General features: G+C 47.5%; 1 protein-coding gene across 1 annotated transcript in view; it reads left to right on the top strand.

The window, feature by feature from the left end:
- The window catches only part of RNF115 (ring finger protein 115), a 42,368-nt gene extending 26,081 nt beyond the window's left edge, over positions 1 to 16,287 (top strand). Inside the window, exons 4-9 of the mRNA XM_005293625.5 lie at positions 2,059 to 2,270; positions 3,808 to 3,879; positions 4,168 to 4,240; positions 7,678 to 7,771; positions 10,405 to 10,520; positions 14,847 to 16,287. Coding sequence (XP_005293682.1) covers positions 2,059 to 2,270; positions 3,808 to 3,879; positions 4,168 to 4,240; positions 7,678 to 7,771; positions 10,405 to 10,520; positions 14,847 to 14,978 — 699 coding nt within the window. The 3' untranslated portion in view covers positions 14,979 to 16,287. The remainder of the gene's footprint in view (positions 1 to 2,058; positions 2,271 to 3,807; positions 3,880 to 4,167; positions 4,241 to 7,677; positions 7,772 to 10,404; positions 10,521 to 14,846) is intronic.
- Positions 16,288 to 16,680: the final 393 nt, after the last annotated feature.

Genomic DNA, 16,680 nt, shown 5'->3' with positions numbered 1-16,680 from the left:
TTTGAAGGTTAGATGCAAGGCTTTTGTACTTCGATTAGTTCTCCCCTAGCCTTTTTCATCTGCTCCTTCCTTTCCTCACCCCCTCTTTGCCGGAGGCACCTATAATGTTATTACCTATTTTCCCCCATAGCTGTTCAAGCACTTTAAAAAGAAGGTAAGTACGGATGGGGAAACTGAGGCACGGGGAGGTTAAAGTGACTTGCCCAAGGTCACGCACTGAGCCAATGGCAGAGCCAGGATTAGAACCCCTGTCTCCAGAGTCCCAGTCCAGTGCTCCATCTGCTAGGCTACGCTGACACCCACTAGGCCTGCGCTTTGAGAACTGCATTTAGCTCCATTCTGGCTAAGTATGATGAACGCTACGTAAGTTACTAAAACAAACATGTAGTCTGCTTTGATAGCTGCGCATAAATCTGCCAGGAAAGAATCAACAAATTAGTCTAATTGGGGGTGATGCACCTGATTAGTTTGGGCTAAATTAAGCTGGTTGCCATGGTTCCCAGAAAATGTCTGGCAAACAATCTAAATTTGCTAAATTGCTTTTCTCAGGATGACTTTGTTTCTTCCCCCTGCTCTGCTTGACGTTTTACAAAGTTTTCCCAAAAGGCAGCTCTTAATTAACTGACTTCGCAGTTCTGTCCGGTTCCCCAGGCCTGGTATAACCCTGCTGCCCCGTTTTGCAGTACGCCGAGGATTTTTCTGTCACAGCGATTGCAGCTTCAAAGGCACGAACCCAGAGGTTATCTGTAGCCTGTAGACTACAGTAGCCTGTGCAGATGGAGGCCTTTCATTTGTCCATGGGGTCAGCCTTTTCAGACTGCTGACATGCAGAATATCCCCTGTTGGGTAGCAATGGCTTCTGGCCACTGCTGACCTCTGCCGCTTGGTACCGTCTGTGTAGTGAGTCCCTGATTACTTATCAGATAGGCAGCATGGCCTAGTGGGTAGAGCACTGGACCGGGACTCAGCAGACCTGCTATATGATCATATATGGAGATATACCTATCTCATAGAACTGGAAGGGACCCTGAAAGGTCATTGAGTCCAGCCCCCTGCCTTCACTAGCAGGACCAAGTACTGATTTTTGCCTCAGATCCTTACGTGGCCCCTTCAAGGATTGAACTCTCAACCCTGGGTTTAGCTGGCCAATGCTCAAACCACTGAGCTATCCCTTCCCCCAATGATCTTGGACAATTCACTTCCCTTCTCTGTGCCTGTTTTGTCTGTCTGCGTAGACAGCATTGCCACAAAGAGATTACAACATGTGGCGCTTACTGTGTGTCTGTACAGCACCGGGCAGCTGATCTTGTATGGGGTCTCTAGGCGCTACGGGGATACAGATAGGGCAGGGAGCGGTGTGTGGGAAAACTTGTTCTGCCCTTGCAGTACCTGCTCTGGGAATAGAGACTGTCGGTCTCCAGGGATGTCAGACTAATACTTGTCACTGGTATACTGTTCATTTCTAAAGGGCCTTTAGAAAACCACAGCTCCTCTGCTGTTTAGCCCTGCATTTACGAGCGGCCGATATTTTCCCCTCTGGGTCCTGTCTCCATTGGAACAGAAGAAACCTCACCTTTCGGTCTAGAAGTAATTTTAAAATCCATCACACTGGAGAAAGAGTCCAGATTTGCAGCCTCGGAGATTGTAGCCCTCTGTCTAACCCTAGAAGAGATAACGGCAGCTATCCTTATGCTGCTCTCACCCTGAGCCTCTGTTCTGCCCTGGGGGGTTTCTGTGGCCTAGTCAGTCTTGGCCTCTGCTGAGGCTAGTAACGAGGGGTGTGGTGGGGGTGTCTGTCTGTCACCCTAGGAGTGGTGTCCTCCCCTCCCTGCTCGTTCCATAGGCTACTGAACGTGAGCCACCATCAAGTGGCAACAGCTTTCAGTCTCTATCGACCTATGTTAGAGTCAAACCAATGATCAAGAGGAGAGAGATCCCATGTCCGCTACTGATCCCTTGACCCATCCAATCCCTCTTGAACTGTATTTAAAGCAGGTCTTCCTTTCCTGCCCTAACAGCCTGTGCACGTGTGTTGCATGTGTTTTGGCTTCTCAACAGCTTTGGGACCACTTGGACCACACAATGTTATTCCCAGACTTCAGACCGTTTCTGAGCAGCAGCTCGCTGGATCAAGACAGCCGAGACAACGAAAGGGGCCATCAAGCACATGCGGATCTCTGGGGACCAAGCAGACCCCCGCGGCTGCCCATGACACGGAGGTACAGATCCCGGGGCAGCTCACGTCCAGACAGGTCTCCTGCTATTGAAGGGTAAGTGACGAGACTTTCAGTGTACTTATTGTAGCTTATCTCGGGCCTCCTTCCTGCTTGAGCCGCCAGGCTTCCCAGAGCCCTACCCCTCAGCAGACTGGAACCCACCCCCCCCGTGGATGACTGGGTCCTTCGTAAAGCCTGTTGGGGCCACTCCAGAATTGGGGTTGCTAAAGAGAGGCATTGGGTCCACTGCCTCTGGGGTGCCCCAGTAATGCTATCAGTCTGGGAACAAGGACAGATACGAGTCGTGACCTCCGAACCCCTGCACGGCAGTGTGGTGCCCTCCCATTAGATTGTGGAGTTGGCCCCGCTGTCGTCTTAATTCTTAACGCCTTGGGCATGGGGCAGGTCCTTAGATTTGGAGGCAGGTGGGAGTATTGGGTCAGAGTGCTTACCTAGACAAAGTCCCAGATTGGCACTCCATTCATCAGTGGGGAATCCACCTTCTTCCTTCCATCCTAACCCGCTCTACCTGCCGCCCATTCCTGGGCACAACCTCAAGCCAGGAGCCATTAAGGGGTCACAGGGCGTTAGGGGAAGCGGCTGCTCCTGGGGTCGCGGGGCATGCTGCGGGAGGTACGAGAGCTCTTGTTTCGGGAGGCAGGCAGGACTGGTGCTATGGAGGAGAGAAGGGATTGGAATAGTCTCTTTGGCTCCTAACCCCCGGATGGGAGCGTGCTCGGCCAAGAGGATGCTGAGAGCTAATACAATAAGAGGTCTTGGTCCTGCATCTGGTGCTGCGGCAGGTGCAGGAAGACTGGCTTTGATCCGTTGAGTATCCCTAGAGACTAGGGCCCAGATTTTGAAAGGTGTTTCCACATCGCTGGGCTCAGCGTTGCAGTGCCTAACTGATTTAAGAGCCTAAATCTCATTTTCAAAAGGGATTTACACGTAGGAACCAAATCATGTTGACAGTTGATGGGATTTTTGCTCCTAAGTGTCTAAATCCCCTTTGAAAATGAGATTTAGGCTCCTAAATCAGTTAGGTATTGCAGTGCCTAAAATCCTTTACACAGGTCCAGGTTTTTAACTCTGAGTGTTCGTTCACTTGCCACACCTGCCATTCCCATAACTCCTTGGATCCAGGGCATGTCATTTAAAAACCCACATTCTCCCCCCAAAATCAGTGAAAACTATTGACTCGGAGTTGAATATTTTTCACTCTCTACTTCCTCCTCCTTTAATCTCCATCCCCACAGCAATGAAAGCTACCGGAGTAAGGAAGAAGAATCAGTGTCCTGGAAATCTCAACCCCTGGCACCATCTCGGAGAAGTTTGCATTGCTTTAAACATGCTTCCTTCCTCCCGTCTGTTGGGCAGTCTTGGCTCACCCTTGGAGGAAAGATGTACAACAAACGCTCCCAAAAAGTGTGGCTTTCTGAGGGAGGGACCCGTAGTTGATTTTGGGAGGAGCTAGTGGTTCACTGTCCTTCTCTCACTAAAATGTTGTTGCTTGCCTGTGTTTTTGTCCTAGCCTGTTTGCTCAATTTGTTTTTTGTTTTTGTTTGTTTTTTTTACCCTTTCTTCTTAACAGAATAATACAGCAGATCTTTGCAGGGTTTTTTGCAAACTCAGCAATCCCAGGCTCACAGCACCCTTTTTCCTGGTGAGTAGCGAGCAGCGTTTAGCACCACCTCCTTGGATCAGATCGTTGCAGTAAACAAGCGTTGTGCTGCAAATCTGTTGTGTCTATGCGATAAATGGCACTCCACAATGGGATGGCTCTTGTGCTGTCAGATCTGTACCCAGCTGAACGGCTTCATCTCTGGGATCCCACAGGATGATGTGCTGTATAAATCCTGCTGGTGTTTGTTTGAATTTCAGTGCAAGAACATTTCTGAGCTGTATTGAGGTTGACAAAATCGCTCCCTTAACTGTTTGCTTCTATCTGCAGGAGTGGAATGCTGCACTCCAATCCAGGCGACTATGCATGGGGACAGAGCGGCCTTGATGCTATTGTGACCCAGGTAAGATTTGCACGTGTGCTGATGTGGGGTGAGACCCAGTTATTCTGCCCAAGCTTTCTGATTTGTGCCTGTAAGATTTTTCTATCTTTCACTTCCCTCTCCTGTCAATCTCACTTCCTTCTAGAGATAATCCCTTTTTCATAGATTTTTAAGGCCAGCAGGGACGATTGGATAACAGAGTGGAGCAGATGACAAATTATAAAATTTGCAGATGACACCACGCCAAGAGGAGTTGCAGCCACTTTTGAGGGCAGGATCGCAGTGCAGGATGACACTGACAAATTGGAGAACTGGTCTGAGTTCTGAGTTCCTGCCATGCGGGCAGGGGACTGGACTCGATGACCTCTCGAGGTCCCTTCCAGTCCTAGAATCTATGAAAGATGAAAATCAATAAAGACAAGTGCAAAGTGCTTCACTTAGGAAGGAAAAATCAAATGCATAACTAAAAAATTGGGGATAACTGGCTAGGTGGTTGTACTGCTGAAAAGACTTGGGGGTTCTAGTGGATCACGCATTGAATATGAGTCAGTAGGGTGATGCCGTTGCAAAAAAAAAGGCTAATATCATTATGGGATGTATTAACAGAAATAGTGTATGTAAGACACAGGAGGTAATTGTTCTGATCTATTTGGCACCGGTGAGGCCTCAGCTGGCGACCTGTGTCCAATTCTGTGTGCCACACTTCAGGAAAGATGTGGCCAAATTGGAGAGGGTGTGGAGGAGCGTGACAAAACCTACAAGGAAAGATTTTAAAAAAAGGGGCATGTTTAGTTTTGAGAAAAGAAGAGTGTGGGGGCACCTGGTAAGTCTTCAAATATGTTACGGGCTGTTTATAAAGAGGACGGTGACCTATTGTTCTCCGTGTTCACTGAAGATAGAAGAAGCAGCAATGAGCTTAATCCGCAGCAAGGGAGATTTAGGTTCGATATTAGGGAAAAACTTTCTAACCCTAAGGGGGGTTAGGCTCTGGAACGGGCTGCCAAGGGAGGTTGCGTAATCCCCGTTGTTGGAGGTTTTTAAGAACAGCTTGGACAAACACCTGTCAGGGATGGCCTAGGTTTACATGGTCCTGCCTCTTCAGACGTTGGACTTGATGACTTCTTGATATTCCTTCCAGCCCTACAGTTATATGGTTCTATGATTAGATCATTTAGTTTGACCTCCAGTATAGCATAGGCTATAACCTTTCATCCAGTTACTGCTGTATGGAGCCCAGTACCTGGTTTGAGTAAAGCATCTCTTCCAGGAAGGCATCCAGTTGTGATTTGAAGACATCAAGAATTCACCACTTCGCTGGGTGGTTTGTTCCAATGGTTAACTACTCTCACGTAAAAAACTAGGCCTTATTTCTAATTTGAATTTGTCTGGCTTTGGTTCTTGTTACGCCTTTCCCTGTTAGAGCCCTTTAGTATCTTTACCCAGGAAGGTACTTAAACTCCATCATCCAGTCCTCTCTGGATCTTCTTTGATAAGCTAAACAGTCTCTTTTAGTCTCTCACTGTAAGGCATTCATTTCAGCCCTTAAATCATTTTTGAGGCTAATGATTTTGAGAGCAGCTGACCCACAGTTCCACAACCATCAGCCCCACCTCAGCTCCTCAGTCCCTGGTCTGAGAACACACCTCGCTAGTGTTGCATGTAGTAAGTCGATGCAGCTCTGTGTTTCATTCTGACTCATCTGAGTTATCACCACAAACGTCTTGGCACAAGGGGATCCTGATTATGGCAGCAATGAGGCTGCTAACGCTTTAAGCTATTTTTAATCGTCTAGAACGCTCACAGGGACCAGGGTAAAGGAGGAGGAATTGGTTCTGATCGTTTTTGCTTCATCTCTGCTTGTAAAGGTGGGCTGGTTCTTAGCAAAAGGGATGGGGAGATGGGTCAGGATACCTGGGTTCCCAGCTCTGCTGCTGACTGGCTGTGAGACTTTGGGTGAATCTCTTCTTTCTATGCCTTGTTTTCCCCTGTATAAAACAGGGATATCTATCTCCTTGTGGGAATGGGGCAGCGTTGAGGCTTAATTACTGTCCTGCTAATGCAGAGGCTCTTTGAGGGCTTCGTATGAAAGCCGACGTTGCAGGGTATAGTATTTCATCTCCTTGCCTTTCGTGAGCGCCAATTCTAGCTGTGCAACTATCTGCTAGGAAGGTTGCAAGTTCCTTGCAACAGTCCTGCAAACCTTAACGATAGCAAAGCTAACTTCTTATCGTTTATTTGTCTGACCGTAGCGCCCAGGTATCGGTTGTGCTAGGTTCTGTACAAACGCCCAACAAAAAGACAGTCCCGGCATTGCGTTGAAGATTTCAGTTCTCTGCATAGATCCCTGTTCAGACAGATGCAGCTTTTATGTCTCGAGAGCTACAGAGCCTTCTGAAGCTATGAGTTACCGATTGCCTTCTGCCCACTAGGGACCGTGCATCTTGGTTGGAGGAGAATAGGGTCAATTCCTTTCCCATCACCACCCCACAAGCTCTTTTTTGGTTAATATGAGAACAGAAGGGGCTGGCTTGGGAGTGGAGCCAAATCTCTGGAGGGCGATGACTCCCCTGTCTTGGAGAGGATGAGCAACTAGAACATTTTGTGGTAGCTAATCCTGCTGTTGTCAAGCACCTCGTGAACATGGCGTGCAGGCCATCTGCCGTCGTTCGCCGCTAGCCACGGCTTTACAAACTGCCTCGCAAATGCATCTTGCTCTCCTTCATCACAGCTTCCTCAAAGGAGCCCACATCCCACGTGTCCAGGGGAGGGGGCTTGGAGAGTCTCATTATGGTCATCAGGTGCCGTTTGCTGACATCACCCCCCCCCCCCCCATTCCACAAGCAGCAGTCTGGTTTCTGTGTGGACGTACAGCTCCTCTCGGCTGTGCCTCCATCCCGTGTCTGGAGGGGGCGAGTGACGGGGGTCAATATCACCTCAGTCATTTTATTGCGGTGTCATTACTGGGCTAGAGTGGGACCACTTGTAATCTCCTCTCTTCGTGGCCTGCCCAAGTCCCAGCGTGTGTAGAACACTGCTGTGTATCTTCTTACGCCCACCAGGCAGCACAATGCCTTTCTCCAACCCTCCAGTCGCGAGACACCTCTGTCAACTCCCTTTCAGTCCAGTATCCTCCTCCATTCCCTCGAGCCTGTCTCTTGGTTTTTTTCTTCTCCTCCCCGCCCTGCTCATACAGCACTGGCTCCCTGCTGTGGTCCGAGAGCCTTTTTCTCTGCAGTTTGTGCCAGATGCAGTTTACCTGCATCCATTTAACTTCAGATGCCGTCTGAAAACCTCCCTATCCTGTAGCTAGCGACTAGCCTATGTTTTATGGTGCAGCTCCCTCCCTGGCCTGGTTAATGTGGTGGAGTAGTGTGGAGGCACAGCTTGAATGGGAGGTATTCCACAAGACAAGGCTGGGTTGCGTTCTAAAACATGGTGTGTTTGTCATCCCCTTGCAGCTTTTAGGACAGTTGGAAAACACAGGACCGCCCCCAGCTGACAAAGAGAAGATCACCTCTCTTCCAACGGTGACCGTAACTCAGGAACAAGTCGGTGGGTTAAGTCCAATATCTGGTCTTTCCTCCCATGTCTAGTAATGCTTGACGTCCTGCTGTGTGTCTTCTACCATTTGGATGCATTGATAGATCTACACTGGTGCTCTCCATGGGTCCCGAAGGCTTTTCTGACTTTTCCCTTAAGCTTCCCTACGTTAATGATTAGACTCTTTGCCTCCACCACTGCCTGCTACCTCCCATTCAGTTGTGTGTTGTGTGCACCCTCGAACATCTGGGCCACCATCTAGCTGAGTCGCTCAGCTCAAGCAATGGAGGGTTGTGATTTTTTGTAGCTCTGGAGGTTCTGCTGACAACTCGGGCTACCCTGACTGTGGAGGTGGGCCTGCTTTGATCCCTGGTCTCAACTGCCCTCCCAAAAGCTAAAATGGTCTGAATTGAATGAGTAGCAGGCATTGGTTGGTAAAGTCAAGGTTTCGGACTGACAGCGGCATGCATAGTGCATGTGGTATGTTGCATTTATCCAGTTATGAGAAACACGCCTTTTGCTTATTTGAGCTGTTGCTGCTGTTTTAAACTTACCTCCTTCTATTTATGTTTGTTGTTACCTCCTTCTGTTTATCAGATCCAAGGGGAGCGTGCATGTCACGTCTCCTTTCTTAGCTGGTAAATACAACTGTGAACAGATTTCTACTGAACTGCTCCTAAATCCTCTTTAAAATGTGGGTGTAAAGATCACCGGTTCCTTTGACATACTTGACAGCAAAGAATTGTGTGTGTTTCATGAGTGCTCACGGTTTCACTGTTGGTTCAGCAAGGTTTTTTTTTTTAGTGTGTTTGCAGACGTGTGTGACTCAAAGTTGCAGTCCGGATTCTTTTCCCCCTATAAGCTAATGTGTTCCCTGAAACTAAAATTGGTTGAAGACGCACTGTTTCATTTACAAAAAAAAAAATCTGTTTCCATGGTATCTGTTTTTGTCTGGATCTTTTTATATGCACGAGTTTTAGTCTGATTTATGGAGACTGAAGAGGAGCGTGTATCTCCATATTATAATATCTCCTGCAAAGCAACAGCAGAGTCTGCCCCGTGTCTGTGAGCTAGCTGAACATCTGTTGTGCTACCTGGCAACTGAGTCGGGAATTAATGTGGCAGGTTCAGTGTCTCTGCTGGCAAAGGACGCAAGCTAGGAAATGTGTTTGGTGCTGGAGCTGCAGTGTCAGTGCAGCGCTAGTGGTGACAGGAGAGCAGCTCTGTGTCCAAACTGGGATTGCTATGTAGCCAACGTGCTCCTTTCCTGGGGAGGAAGAATCACTAATCCTAATTCCATAGCAGGATTGCAAAATTAACATAACAGCCATAACTGGGTCAGATCAATGGTCCATCTAGCCCATATCCTGTCTTCTAACAGTGGTCAATGCCAAGTGCTTCAGGGGGAATGAACAGAACAGGTAATTGTGAGTGATCCATCCCTGTCATCCACTCTCCGCTTTTGGCACGGAGTTGCATCCCTGACCATCTTGGCTAATAGCCATTGATGGACCTATCCTCCATGAACTTACCTCGTTCTTTTTTGAACTCTGTTATAGTTTCGGCCTTCACAACATCCCCTGGCAATGAGTTCCACAGGTTGACTGTGTGTCGGGTGAAGAAGTACTTCCTTATGTTTGTTTTGATTTCATTGGGTGACCCCTAGTTCTTGTGTTGGTGTTGTTGGCACTGTCCTACGCGAGTGAGTTTAATAGACAAGTAAAATGCCCCTAGTTTGATTTTCATTATCGGTCATCTTTTGTGCCAGCCTGGCAAATGTTAGGCTGTATAGTCCCCAAGGCCCTATATTGGAAGGTCTTTAATAGCACTTTGCAGAGCATTAACTATGGAAAAAAGTCCATTGTGGCCCCAACATCAAATATAAAGCCGACTGTAAGCCATTCAAGTAGCTGAATGTTCTCCCTTCCCATGTATGTATTGGAGTCCAGCCATCAGGAAACAGGAACTATAAAAACAAAAAGTTATAATAAAAATAAAATTTGAAAATGGACTCGCCAAGGCCATAAAAGTGTCAATAAAATAATGGCAAAGGCATTTTAGACATGAGAAATTTACTGCCCTTGGGCTCGATCCTACAAACACTGTGTAACTTCACTCCTGCGAGTAATCCCATTGACAGAACTAGAAACCACCATCCAGCTCAGACCCTCCTTCCCTAGTTCTAAACTCCTCCTCCCCGTCTCTAGGACCTTTCCTGTGCTGAATCGCCCCCACCCACATTTATTCTCTGTTTATCAGTGCGGGGTGTCCAGTATCTGTTCTCAATTCCTGTCGGTCGCCCTTCAGCACTGGGTAGGGCACTCTGGATAAAATAGATCTCCTTATTGTGCCATGCACGGGCGACCGAAACAAAAAAACAATCCATACTCCATCATTTCCTCACGTCTGCAAACTCAGCCTTGCTCCTCTTCGACAACTGTTCACTGTTCCCCGGCTCGAGTCCTCCTGTCTGCATCCCTCTGGGAGAAATCAACTGAGATCAGTAAGGGAATGCGGCATTTGATGCCCCATTTTGGTAAGGCTTTGGCTGTTGTCATTGGACCCATTGTGGATTAAGGCTGTGCAAACAGGTCTCTGCTGTGTCCAGCGTGCTAACCCATCCCCTGTATGAATCTGTCCTGCAGATACAGGTTTGGAGTGTCCTGTTTGTAAAGAAGATTATACAGTAGCAGAGCAGGTTCGACAGTTACCGTGCAATCACTTCTTCCACAGCAACTGCATCGTGCCATGGTTAGAACTGGTAAGTGCGTGTGTGTGAGAGAGACTGTGCTAATATTGACCGCTCCTCGCTGTCTCGTACCTCAGTCTTGAGCTACCGGTGCATGTGGTGCATCGACCACACTATCTGCCACTTCAATCCAAAGCTCTTCCGTTTCATGACACCATAGTATTAATCATTCAGCCTTTGAAACGTGTCTCTTCTAAAGCTGTCCTTCAGGCTGAAGTAAAATGGAGGCTTGGAGAAATTGCTAATGGATTTATGACGCTTTTTATCTCGAAGTCACCCGGTCAGATCCTGTTGGTGTTAGCAGTAGCCCAGTTTGTGCCATCTGACAATTGGTTGTTATGTGTGAAACAAGCTGGGGTCTCTGTCCTCGTGGGAAGTGTCGACTTGTAAACTTTCCCCCCCAGCTTATTATCATCCTGATATCACGGAATGAATGTGGCCTGCGATGTGCAGGAGGTCAGACTAGATGACCATGACGGTCCCTTCGGACCTTAAAGTCTATGAGGTATGTTCTCTCCATTTGGCAGGTGGAGAAACTGAGGCAGAAAGGTGCAGGGACTAAGCTCTGCTCACAAAGGAACTGAGGCCTAAGCCATGCTTCCTTCTACGGCTCCTGGCATGCCTGAGGGGGCATCGACAGAGAGGGGGGGGAAGCTTGCAGAGCCGCACAGTGCCTGCCTAATGCACAGACTGTCTCCACCACCTCTAATCCAACCCTAAGAAGATACCATAGAAGGAAGCATGGCTTAGGCCTGAGTTCCTTTGTGAGCAGAGCTTAGTCCCTGCACCTTTCTGCCTCAGTTTCTCCACCTGCCAAATGGAGAGAACCTACCTCATAGACTTTAAGGTCCGAAGGGACCGTCATGGTCAGCTAGTCTGACCTCCTGCACATCACAGAACCTCACCCCCACCCCCTCCTGTAATAGACCCCTAACCTCTGGCTGAGTCACTGAAGCCCTCCCACCATTTACACTAATTTAAACCTGCAAGTGACCTGTGCCCCACGCTGCAGAGGAAGGCGAAAACCCCCCAGGATCTCTGCCAATCTGACCTGGGGGGGAATTTCCTTCTCAACCCCAAATCTGGCAATCAGTTAGAGCCTGAGCATGTGGGCAAGACCCACCAGCCAGACACCTGGGAAAGAATTCTCTGTAGTAACTCAGAGCCCTCCCCATCTAGTGTCCTATCACCAGTTACTGAAGATGGTTGCTGCTAGCAGTCGTAGATTGGCTACATGCCATTGTATGCAGTCTCCTCATACCATCCCCTCCATAAACTTCTCAAGATCAGTCTTGAAGCCAGTTAGGTTTCCCCCCCGCCCCCTGCTCCCCTTGGAAGGCTGTTCCAGAACTTCATTCCTCTGATGGTTAGAAACCTTCGTCCAAGTTCAAGCCTAAATTTGTTGATGGCCACTTTTATATCCATTTGTTCTTGTGTCAACATTGGTGCTTAACTTAAATAACTGCTCTCCCTCCTTGGTATTTATCTCGCTGATGTATTTATGGGGAGCAATCGTATCTCCACTCAGCCTTCTTTTGGTCAGGCTAAACAAGCCAAGATCTTGGAGTCTCCTCTCATAAGCCAGGTTTTCCATTCCTTGGATCATCCTAGTCGCCCTTCTCTGCACCTGCTTCAGTTTGAATTCATCTTTCTTAAACATGGGAGACCAGAACTGTGCACGCTATTCCAGATGAGGTCTCCTCAGGGCCTTGTCTAATGGTACGAACACTTCTCTGTCTCTACTGGAAATACCTCGCCTGATACTTCCTAGGACTGCATTAGCCCTTTTCACAGCCGCATCACATTGCCGGCTCCTAGTCATCCTGTGATCAACCAATACACCCAGGTCTTTCTCCTCCTCTGTTGCTTTCAACTGATAAGTCCATTGCTTATAGCAAAACTTTTTCTTGTTAGTCCCTAAATGCAAAACCTTGCACTTTGCACTGTTAAATTTCATCCCATTTCTATTACTCCAGTTTACAAGGTCATCCAGATCCTCTTGTAGGATATTCCAGCCCTCTTGCATCTTGCCTAGACCTCCCAACTTTGTGTCATCCGCAAATTTTATTTTTGTGCCAAGGTCAGTAATAAAAATGTTAAGTAAGATTGGTCCCCAGACCAATCCCTGAGGAACGCCGCTAGTAACCTTCCTCCAGCTTGACAGTTCACTTTTCAGTATGATCCGTTGTAGTCTCCCCTTTAACCAGTTCCTTATCCAGCTTTCAGATCTTATTTTAATCCCCACACTGCAAGCTCAGAAACCTTTATTACGCTCAGTGGAGCACTTGAAGGTAAGTATTCCCACCATTTGGATTTAAATTGATTTGTGAATTCATCCCTTCTTTGTATCGTCGATGAATCTGTTTTAGTGACTGGGGAGTCCCCTTACCGTAATATCAGAGCTCCTCACAGTCTTTAATATTTAGCCTGACAACTCCCTGAGGCATTTGCCTAAAGTCACACACGGAGGCTGTGGCAGAACAGGGATCTGAAATGGAATCAATCGAAGAGAGCTTCAAATACTGCATTGGTAGAAAAATGGTGGTTCGTTGCTGCCCAGTTTTCCCATGAAATCTTTCCATTGTCGCTGTTGTCCACTCATCTTTCCTATGTAGCCAAGTTGTTAAAGCGCCTGATTACAAGATAGTTACGTATAATCTGCTTTTAAAAAGCACCGAGTAACTTCTATTAAAAAACCTTTCTCTTTAGAAACATATGGCTACTTTTCTACCATGTCATTCTTGTGCTGTGCAAAATAATGTGTCCCCAATTAATTTCGGATCCATTCATCAGTCCCTTCTTATCCATTATCAAAATAGCAAACAAAGATGATGCTAGCTACTGGTTAATAGTTACATTACATTGGCCAAACAACTGGCAGTCCTGCCATCATGGATGTGATCTCAACAGCTCAAGCTCTGAGCTAAGTGGGGGTGTATTGGGTTAGCCCTCGGCTGGGAGACTGCCAGGGCGGAATGAAATGGTGTTGGTTAGAAGGGGAAGGTCTTTCGTCTGAGTCAGTGTTAAAACCTTGCCCCAGCATATTGTTCGGGGCTCTTTGCAGTGTCTTTCAGATAAGGCCCTGATCGCTTCTTTTCACTTAGACTCAACAGCGCTATTCACAAGAGTAGGAGCGTTAACCCGTGTGCTCTCTTCACATTCTGCTGTGGGTCACCACATTCCACCTATGTAATAGTTCAGATCCCTAGCGCTTACATAGCACTTTTCATCCATAGATCTCCAAAAAGTACTTTGCAACGGTGTAAATTCCCCCCACCCCACCTCCTGCCGTTTCAACTGGATGCTGAGGTCTTTTCCCCCCTTTTCTAAACTACTGTATAACTGGGATTGGCAGAATTTGGTTTTTATTTTTTTCTAATTTGACAATGTTTTTTTTTTTTATTATTAGTAGTATTTTTTTCTATTTTTTGATGTTTTTATTTTGATAGTTTGGGGGTTAGGGTTTGGACAGCACTGACGGGGGGGTGGGGAAGATCCTGGGCTGCCAAGGGGCTCGAGAGACCAGGGCACAAGGTGTGGGGGAGGCTGCAGTCTTCCTGGCCTGGCAGAGCAGCGATCCCCACCCAGGACTGTAAGGAGAAAGACGAACCCCCAGCCCTGGGGGAGGCCTGCTGCTCACCAGATCCTGCCCTGAGTCGGCTCCTGGCTGGTGAGTGAGCGAGCAGGGCTGTAACAATGGAGCTGTGGGCTGGTGACGTTGGAGCCCCAAGGTGCAGGGAAAGCTGCAGTCCTGGCAGGGCAGAGTACCGACCCACAGCGCTCCCCGCGGGTGAGAGCGGGGGGCGGATCCTTGACGGCACGGCTTCAGAGGGCTCCCTGCACTGCCACAGGAGCCATTCAGCAGTGGGGTCACCTTTCGCCTGCAGCTGGGCGCTCGTTGTCCTGCTTGCAGTCCTGGCATGTCTGATCGGCTCTACCCTGCCAGTCCTGAGGCGGCTTGGGGAGACCGCTGCAGCTCTGCTGTCACGGACCCACTTGTTCACTCTTGTGACAGCCAGCGACAACGGATCCCTGCAGGCATGCTGACTTATCCATTGATTTTTTTTTTCATCAACTTAAGTGTGTCAGTTGAAATCGACATTTATCAACAGTTATCCATTTAAAATCGAATCCTGCCAAGCATTGCTTGGCACTGCTAAATCAGCTGCCGTGCGCTAACCCAGAGGTGGCTGCATTTTGATGGTAGGTGAAGGGAATTCCTCCAAGTAGTGCACATAAAACGCTTGTGGGGTGGAAAGTTGCCATATAAACGGTTGCTCACTGGTTACCAAGGTGCAGGGGATGGGCTTTCACTCTACGTTCCTGTTTCCATTTCAGCACGATACGTGTCCAGTCTGCAGGAAGAGCTTAAACGGCGAAGATTCCACTCGGCAAACACAGAACTCGGAGGCCTCAGCAAGTAACAGCTTTAGCAGCGAAAGCCAATTACACGATCGATGGACTTTCTGAAGCTTGAGGGCTTCCCGGGGGCTTTGGCCGTAGTATTCTTACTACAGTTGTAAATTGTATTATAATTAAAACCAACAAAAAAAGAGTAGCAGGAAATATAGGGGAGGGAACCCAACCCGTGATATTACTGCAACGAGTACTGTCCCTTTCCAAAACTTAAACTAGCATCTCCGAGCGAATCACATCTCCATCAGAATTGCCTCTTTAGTCCTGAATTGAGTCTTTGAGTGATTGATTTGATTTTTATACTTGTGAAACCTTAATTAACGTGGTTCTTTCAAAGTGTGTGAGGAAGGGAGCATTTCCATCTCTACAGGCTCACTGGCGTCCTGAGCGCTGTCATGCAGTGTTCAACGTTGAGATGGAATCCCCCCCCGCCTCACCCTCAGTGTTCCTAGATAAAATGCCATGGAGAGGTATGGGGCCGGGGGGAATACTCCCTCTTGGTAACATATTTGATCAGATGGGAGCAGCTGCTAAGGGATGCAAACGAGGATTTTGACACATCTCCCTCACCCCATTTTGCTCCCCTAAAACGGAGTGGGTGAAATTGACTCCATTAGTGTTTACCTCTTCTCTTGAATTCAAGTGAAATATACACAGTGTTCTAGGTTACTTATGGGGGTGGGAGTGAGAATTTATAAGATAAAAGGGGATGAAGAATCTCTTTGGATCAAAATGTCTTGCCCAAGGCTTTCTTGTGGGGGGTGATTTTGGGCCGGGAGATGCAGAGACATCCAGAATTCTGGGGAGCAGGCATGCACAGAACATTTTTGTCTCATGACCTGATTTTTCTAGTCTTTATCCATGTGCCGATGTTCCCGGGTTTGTCCAAAGCGGGTTGTTTGGAATTATTTTTTTTTTTTAAACCCATCTGGACAGTAATTCATGTAGGATCCTTAACTGACTTGTATCATATGGACCACTTTAAGGCATCCTTCAGGTAAACAGACTTAACTGTGCATAACTGTTTTAATGGCTGATTCTTCAGTGTTTAACATGAAATCTTAATTCTCCTAGACCGATAACATTAAGAGAATCTCTCTTTTTTTTATTTTTCACTTCTGTAACATTTCATCCATGTTTAGCTCTTGTTTTTATCGTCCAAATCATGTTTGAGCGTAGAATGCCCACTAACCCACCTGTGGCAGTGTTAAATCAGTGGATCAGCCCGGAGGAAGGAGGAAAGGAGAGGGTAGGTCGCGTCTAAAATTGTTGCCACTTCATTGCTGTAACAGTGTACCAGGTACACTTGATTTAAACTAGTGTTTCGTTTGCTATAAAGTCAAATAAAGGCCTTTCTAAAGAAGATCAAATGTTGAGAGGATTGCTGGGGGGCTTCCAGGGGTGGATGAGGGATTTTGAAAAGTACCAAAAGACTAACCGGAGACAAAATTAGGCAGGAGTGTTGCGACTTCTTTATTAAAGAACATAGGGTCTAGCTTAAAGGTGTTCTTTATGTTAAGGGCTTAATCCAGGACCCTTGGGAATCAGGGGAAAGACTCTGGGTTTTGGAAACTGACCTATATTCTGAATTGCAAAGTACCAGACTTAGGGTAAAATTATAAAAGCACCTAAATCTTGTTTTCCAAAGCGACCTGGGATCTCATGGTTAAGGTTTTGCAGGGTCGCTAGTGGCTTTGGGTGGCCAACTTGAAGGCACCCTAAAGGCGCCTGATTTTTCAGAGAGTCGGTCTGTAGC

Source organism: Chrysemys picta, chromosome 20 (genome assembly GCF_011386835.1).
Source record: "Chrysemys picta bellii isolate R12L10 chromosome 20, ASM1138683v2, whole genome shotgun sequence".
NCBI lineage: Eukaryota > Metazoa > Chordata > Testudines > Emydidae > Chrysemys > Chrysemys picta.
Note: the sequence above shows the minus strand (reverse complement) of the source record. Positions and strands in the feature narration are given on the sequence as shown.